This window comes from Microtus ochrogaster, chromosome 8 (assembly GCF_000317375.1).
Source record: "Microtus ochrogaster isolate Prairie Vole_2 chromosome 8, MicOch1.0, whole genome shotgun sequence".
NCBI lineage: Eukaryota > Metazoa > Chordata > Mammalia > Rodentia > Cricetidae > Microtus > Microtus ochrogaster.
Window position 1 is genome coordinate 36077832 of NC_022015.1, and position 8074 is coordinate 36085905.

General features: G+C 47.0%; 1 protein-coding gene across 1 annotated transcript in view; it reads right to left on the minus strand.

Annotated features, from left to right (window-relative positions):
* Window positions 1–1151: 1151 nt before the first annotated feature.
* The window catches only part of Nap1l4 (nucleosome assembly protein 1 like 4), a 35961-nt gene continuing 29038 nt past the window's right edge, over window positions 1152–8074 (minus strand). Inside the window, exon 14 of the mRNA XM_026781321.1 lies at window positions 1152–2210. Within this exon, the coding sequence (XP_026637122.1) occupies window positions 2172–2210 (39 nt within the window). The 3' untranslated portion in view covers window positions 1152–2171. The remainder of the gene's footprint in view (window positions 2211–8074) is intronic.

Consider the following 8074-nt stretch of genomic DNA (forward strand, 5'->3'; position numbering starts at 1 on the left):
CCCTAGAGAATGACACAGGATGAAGAAAGCATATCAATGTCAAAGCACCTAATGCATGCCCACCTCCAAGACTGATTCTCCCACTACTTTCTGTGGCTTTGATGAGGCAAAGGACAGAGCAGTCATGCAGGCAGGCCAGGGGACACTAGACTTATAGGGAGAGTAAGACACTTTGTTTTTTAAATAGGTTTTCTCTGTGGAATAGCCATGGCTGTTCTGATGTCCCTTTGTAGACCAGGTTGGCCTCAAACTCAAGAGATCTGCCTGCCTCTGCCTCCGAAGTGCTGGAATTAAAGGCATGTGCCACCATAACCAGTGTAAGCCTTCTGTAACTAACTGAGCACATAAGGCAGCATCCCAGGGATAAGCTCTTCCCCATTAGGTTCAGTCAGAAAAGACCACCAAACTGACCTTCTAGCAGGTGGGGGTCTAAGGCAGTGAAGGCGCAGGTTAGAGGCAAGACAGGTCTATAGCAACATCATCTCAGTCACCCCTCCCCACCAAACTTAAATAAAAACAAAAACATCATACAATCCCATGAGGTTCACATCTCTCCTGGATCCCGATCCACAGGACACAGCCTGATTCAGGTGTTTTCTTAAGTTATATCTTAGACGGGCAGTGATGGCACATGCCTTTAATCCCAGCACTGGGGAGGCAGAGGTAGGTGGATCTCTGTTTGTAGGCCAGCCTGGTCTAACATAGTAAGTTCCAGGCTAGCCAGGGCTACAAAGAGAAATCCTGTCTTAAAAAGTAAAACCACGATTCATCTTATTGTATGAATGTGCACGGGCATATAGACTTGTGCACTACATGCCAACAGTGCCCAAAGGCTAGAAAAGGGCATCAGATACCCTGGAATTGGAGTTACAGATGATTGTTAGACAGCATGTGGGTTCTGTTCCTCTGGAAGCCAGTGCTCTGCAAAGCTATGGCTCAAGAGCACCCTTGCCCCAATTTCTTAGGCCTTTCCTATAGTAGCATAATATTCCCAGGGCCCCAGGATGACTCCACAATCAAACAGCTCCAAGAATTAGTTTTTTACAGCTAAGCTTTTACAGAGCCAAGAGTGAAGTCTGCAGCCACTCAGTTCAGTCCATCAGGGTGGGCAGTCAGGAGGGTCAGGTGGGTTGTCAGGAAAACAGTGCTCCTTTCATGTTTCACAACTTTAATAGAATATTCTAACTATTCTGTACAAATTGAAAACACCGTATTCAGTTACAAATGTGTTATCAGGTAAGGCTGAGCACGCTCTACATGGCTGGTCACTGTGGACATGGCTGTCCTGGCTACCAAAGACCACAACGACACACACACCAACCACCAACTGGTCACCAAACCCAGGTGTGGCCCTGGTGTGCGAGCTGAAGCTGTGCTCTACAGGCCAGCCATCCCTAGTGAGGGAGGACTTTTGCCCCCTGGCTACAGCCTAGCACACTCCGGAGGCAACAACAACACGTGGTCTGCATGGCACAGAACAGCTAGTGGCAGGAGGCAGCAGGGCTTCCTCCATGGGCCTCACTCCATTTGATGCCACATCCTTCTGGTCAAGTCAGCAACATGGTCTCATAAGTGGGAGGAGGAGGACAGTGAAGTTCAAAGCCCCCCAAGCACAAGTGAATAAATAAGTACAGGATGAACCAGACAGTTCTGGTCTCAGAGGCATGTGCACAGCCCACCCAGCCCTGAAACCAAAACTCAAGGGAGGGGGGTGAGGATAAAAAAAAAAGAAAACAAAACAAAACAAAAAACCCACACGCTCTAAGGCGAGCACAGCCTCTTCTATAGTGCTTGGGAGATGACTAGGTACAGCAGCTGGAGCAGCTTCCCACGAAGTTCAGTGGCTGGAAACCACGAGCCTCTTCAGTAGCGTACACAGAATCACCAGGCTCTGCCAATCCCAGGCACAACCCCAGCCCACCCTACATGGTCTTCAGGCACCAAGACTGCAGGTGCTACAACTAAATCTCCTATTCTGAACTGCAGCCCAGTCTCCATTGTACAAGTTAAGCAAAGTAAGAAGGGAAGGGGGAGAGGAATCATGCACTTGGAAATGGTTAGATGTCACAGCACTGTCAACAAAATTCTGCTTTGGCAGGGACTGAGGACCCTGCCTGCGGCCTGGGGTCCTGACATCCGTCCACAAGATGGCCCCTCAGGGTCGCTGCTTCTTACTGCTGCTTGCACTCTGCCGGTTGGCTGGGTTCTTTCTGCAAAGAGAATACAAGATTTGAAGGAAATAAAACCAGCATCACTCAGCAAATCTCCCCATCCCACAAGAACCAATATTCAAGGAGCTTTTTCTTCTTACCAAAAAGATGACTCCGGCAAACAGACTTTAAGAGCTAACATGGGAACAAATCAACTCCCCAGAAAAAGTTCCAGGAGCTTGTTCTTCTGTTCTAATACAAAGTCTAACTCAGAACGTGCTAGGGGCCACAGAAATGAACTGCACAAGAGGCTGTTGGTACAGACCACCCCGTCTTTACCAGAAACCTTCCCTCCCAAGATCAGTTCTGTCCTTGGTATTCAGGGAATGCTGTCCTTCCCAGCGGGCTGGTTCTCTCCAGACAGAGAACACCACCCTAACAGATTCAACTCCAGTAGCTCTTGGTGCAGGAGAAAATAGCCAGGGGCTAACTCCTGTGAAGAGCCACAGCCACCGGTCTCACAAAGCAGGTGTCCAAATCATGCCTGTTTTCAATCTAACACAAAAACCTGGTGCCTTTAAAACACATTCAGGATCTGGGGAGCTTTATATGGAGGCCATTTAAAGCCCGAGGCTAGACAAGTACTTCAATGTTACCTCAGAGCTAAGACATGTACTCAACTTATCTGCTGCCCAGAATCCCAGGGGACTATGACTAGAAATCACTGTGACTGTGGAGTATGGTGAGAAAAGTCTGTAATTCCAGGATAAGACAGAAATACCATGCTCAGGTCCAGCCTGACCCACAAACTGAGACTCTTGTGTCTCCAAGTAACAAGAGCTGGTGATGTAGCCTAGTGTTGGAGTACTTGTCTGGCATGCCTAAGGCCCTAGGTTTTATCTTCAGTACCCATCAAAAATCAATTATTTTTAGACAAGGACTATGTACGTAGTTCTGGCTGCCCTCGAACTCACAGTTCCTTAGCCTCTCAAGTGCTTTAAAAAAAAAAAAACAAAAAAAACAAAAAAAAAAAACCTTTTTTGTCTTTGTTTTCAGAACTCACTATGTAGACCAGGATGGCTTTGAACTCAGAGATCCACCTGCCTCTGGTTGTCAAGTGCTAAGATTAAAGGCATGCACCACACCACTATGCTGTTATTCTTTTTTTTTTTAAAGATTTATTTATCTATTATGTATACAACATTCTGCCTTGATGTATGCCCGCACGCCAGAGGAGAGCGCCAGATCTCAGTACAGATGGTTGTGAGCCACCATGTGGTTGCTGGGAATTGAACTCAGGACCTCTGGAAGAGCAGCCAGTGCTCTTAACCTCTGAGCCATCTCTCCAACCCCTAAGCTGTTATTCTTTTAAAAAAGATTTGTTTATTCATTATGTATACAGTGTTCTGCAGGTCAGAAGAGGGCACCAGATCTTAATACAGATGGTTCTGAGTCATCATGTGGTTGCTGGGAATTGAACTCAGGACCTCTGGAACAGCAGGCAGTGCTCTTAACCGCTGAGCCATCTCTCCAGCTGTTATTCTTATTTTATTATGTGCATGGGTGTTTTGGCTCCATGTATGTCTGTGTATACATATGCTCCTAGTGCCAGCAGAAGTCAGAAGAGGGGGTGGTCAGATTCCCTGGACTAGAGTTATAGACCACTGTGAGTTGCTACTAACTGCTTAGCCATCATCTTTCTATCCCCAATAAAATAAATTTATTAAAAGCAATTCTGACTATTAGTTGGCATGGCTATGGGGATCTAATAAGAAAAGTCTGTATTGTGTGAACATTTAAGGTTAACACCAGAAGTATTTATGGTATGATACGCCCTACCCCCAGACTACCTTGAGACACCACACTTCAGAGGAAAAATATATACACAGTGTCAAAACATGCAAGGGGAACCTTGGCCTGGTCTGACCTTTACTTTTTTTCAATTAAAAAATTATGTGTGTGTGTGTGTGTGTGTGTGTGTGTGTGTGTGTGTGTGTGTCTTTGTAAGGGTAGGCATTGGATACTCTATAACTGGAATCACAGGTGGTTGTTAGCTACTGTGTGGTTGTTGGGAATTGAACCTAGGTCCTCTGTGCAAGAGCAGCCAGTGCTCTTAACAGCTGAGCCATCCATCTCTCCAGCCTCTGAACTGATTGTGACAAGAAGAACGTAGGGACATACTGAGCTTTCTAGGTTGGGACTCCCATCTCTACCTGTGTCTCATGAGCCTTGTAAGTCAACAAGAAACCCAAGCCCCGAGATGCTACGCTATTCTCAGGTGTCAACTTGACTACACCTGGAATTAATTCAAGCCCAAGCTGTTAGGCACTCCTGTGAGGGATTTTTCTTGATTAGATTATCTGAGGTAAGAAGACCCACCTTAAATACAGGCCACACTTATGTAAAGAACTCTGTCTGCTTGCCCTCACTCTAGCAAATCCATTCCTTCACTGGCAGTAGAGTCTACCTCTTTGCAAATCTGACACATGTACAGGATCAGCTGAAGACAAGCAGCCTTGTAGACTGAACAAGGATCAGAATTTTCAGCTTTCCGTTGGGAGATAGCCATTGTTGGAATGAGTTGTTTTTCTAGAAAACCCCAATACAGATGTGACTCAAGCAAGAGCAGTCAGAAGATAGCCAAGGCTAGACCTAGAGGCAGTCAACACAGTGGCCAAGGTCACTTACCTACTGACCTAGAGAGCATCAGGGAGGCAAGGTGTCCCAGGCGAGTACAGCAGGGACAGGAGAGAGGAAGGCAAGCGATGCACACACAGGAAGGGGTGTGAGCTCCATGGGCTGGGGTACAACTGGGGTCCACTCCCAGCACAGAGGGAAATAAAAAACGCAAATGGAACAAGAGGCATTGCAGGTGGAAAACCAGTGGACCAGGAGTGGGTGCCTCCTACCTGCTTCAGAATACAGGCATCCTGTACTGTTCCTAAAATGAAGTGGCATTTTTTGACAAGAACCTAACATTTGTGTCTTCAATAAAACCAAAAGTGAGGGTGTAAAATCCAAAACACAGACCACAGCAATGTAGGATGAAGCTGCTAGGGAGCACAACCCTTACTAAGGTGGAAGAGGCCATCGGCAAGGCAAGAGTGACGATGAGGCAGCAGGCTTAAACAGGGATGCTAAAGCTCCAAACCCCACCCCTGCCAGGCAGCAGACAGCACTGTCCACTGGTGCTCTCGCTGAGGCAACAAGATTTTGAAGGGGATTTTGCAAATGGGACACTTACTGGCTTTGGCCTGTGACATAGTCAGAAACTAAACTGTAACTGTACTGTAACACCTGCCACATCACAAATCTTAATGACAACATGACCACTCAAGGCTAGCCTGCATATCAATGGAGGGAGCTAGAACTTAAAATGCACAAGCAAGCAGAAACCTTGCTCACAGGACACAAGGTGCAGCTGTCAACAGCACAGTGGAGCTGAGACCACTATGCCAGCTGCACGAAGGAGCAAGGCCCATACCAAAGCTACCTGAAGGTGGATACCTCCCATGGTCTGCTGCTACTATGGCCTTTATAAACAGGTTATCTTTAACACTGCCATCAACTGCACTTAACTGCTGGAGTAAAGATGGCCCCACAGTGAGCCCACCAAGGACAACAGGTCGAGTCTCTGTAGGACTGTGCTGTCATTCCGACAATTCCTTATCAACTGTTGTCTTCACAATGAAGACAGGGGCCTACCCAGGAGTTGGGACGTGAGATCCTTACGGCTCCTCCCACTCTTCTTCCTTACTTCTCCTACTGCAGCATTAGTTAAACTGTGAGCACCCACAGGAAGGCCTTGTCACTGGCAAGGGTCTCTCCTCCCTGCTAGTTGTCTAAGGGTCAAGGACACTCTCCAGACTACACAGGGAAGAAAAGGTGCCTCATACCAACATGTCCACAACTGGCTGTCACCCTCCAGCTAATCTTGAAGTGGGGCTTTATAGTCTCCACATTGGCAGGGACTCCTGCCAATCTGACCTAATCTTCTGTTCACTCACTTGTCTGCACAATGCCTACTTCAGTGTATAAACCCAGCAGACACCTACACAAATCCAGGGTAACTATAGCCAAAAGGTGTCTGAGTCAGCATAGTCATCAGGTAACTCCCCTACTAGGGCTGTGTGCCCAAAGTGGCTCCTGTGGCCATCCTGCCAGCTGCTGACCCCCAGAACCTCTTGTTCGGTCATGAGTGACAATGTTCCTCCCCACCCCCAAAGTACAACTCATTGCCTAGTTAACAAAAACCACCAGGCCCTGAAAACAGGAGCTAAGCCTCACTGGTCTGCTGGTTTTACAAACGCATTTAGCTGTGGAGCCCTGTACAAACGCTGCTCACAAGGCCTGAGGAATCATAGCTCCTGCAAAATGTGATAGACTTCATCTGTCTATGACCCAGAAGTCAAAATAATGCAACGAATCAAGTACAGACAGCAGTTTGGAAGTTAGGTATGAACAGATTCCACCTTACCTAGAAATGCATGAATGATTAACACAAAAATTACACCTAAATGGGGAAAAAAATTGAAAGGAACTGTCAGCATGAAAGAAATGAAATGCACAAAATCATACAGGAAGCAACAGCCATGTTCTCATGATACAAAAGGCTTCCAGTAGGGCAGGAGCAGCTTCAGCACAGCAGAGCTGCACTCCTTCCCAAGGTCAGAACCTCATTCCCTCTTACAACAAACAACTCCCAGACAACAGTTTCAATGCAATTTTTGCGTGCAGATTCCAGTAACCCTTCACTTTGGAAGATGCACGTGAAGCCACAGAACCACATCTTGACCCAAGGACAGCAGGACCATCCCTTGGACTGCTCACAACAACAGCTCACCATTGTGCCCCATTACTTTTGTAGCTTCTCTCCACACCCAGACAATGCAAGAGGCCGGGTGTCCAAAGGGCTTTTTACTAATCACATGATCACCCGGGTGAGAGGCTCTCTTCAAAACCAGGGACTGAGAAGAGACAGAAGGCTCTGCAGGGTCACAAAGGGGAAACAACAGGAAAAAGAAAAGGGGGAGAGGGGATACACCAGAGGCTAAGTGAGACAAGCACAGCACAAAGGCCAAGGTACACCATGTTGAAGTGTGCATGTGACAAGCTGCCCTGGTCCCTGCTAAGCTAACTGACGGTGATTGTGTGTCCAAACAGTGCCTACAAGGCATGAAACATGCCTCCCCATCCCCAGGCTCACCAGCATAGTCTCTGTGACCCAAAGGAGATCCTTAAGGAGAATAGCATTCGTGGCTATGTCAACAGCCCATATCTCATTTCTCCCTCAGGAACCTCCTAGTGGGTGCATGCATTTCCAGTAGACAGCAGCCACAGCACCAAGTCATTGCAATGGCAGTTGTTAGCACACACTCCACACAGGGAAAACAAGGACAACAGACAAACACTAGCCCAGAGAAGCAGAGCACAGGGACACCAGGCAGGGGTGGATTCTACAGACCCCACATACTGCGAAACACAAGGCAGTATGACTGCACTAGAGGTGTTCAGGGAATTCTGTCATGGTGCCCACAGTCCCCTAACAAGAGTCTCCTGAGGCCACAGAGGAAAACCACAAACTTAACAGATAAAATTGGAAACACAGCCTGTCCATTTTTTTGTTTTCTTTAGCCAATCTTCCTGTTCTGTTTTCAATCATAATCACTTGCTGAGTCTTTTCAGCAAGTGTGAATGTGAAGTTCTGACCACAATCTAATGCTCTCTTTACTACAGCACACAATTCCTGCCAGGTCCTCTATAGACAAACATGGGTACTTCCTGTTATAGCATTCTTCTAAGGAAGAGCTGGAAGCCACAGGTACATGCTCAAGTCTATAGAGCAGAACAACACCTCGTTGAATCAGACACCTAATGCTTCAGGCACATGAGGTGTCTTTCCTCAACTGCAGATTTTTTAAAAA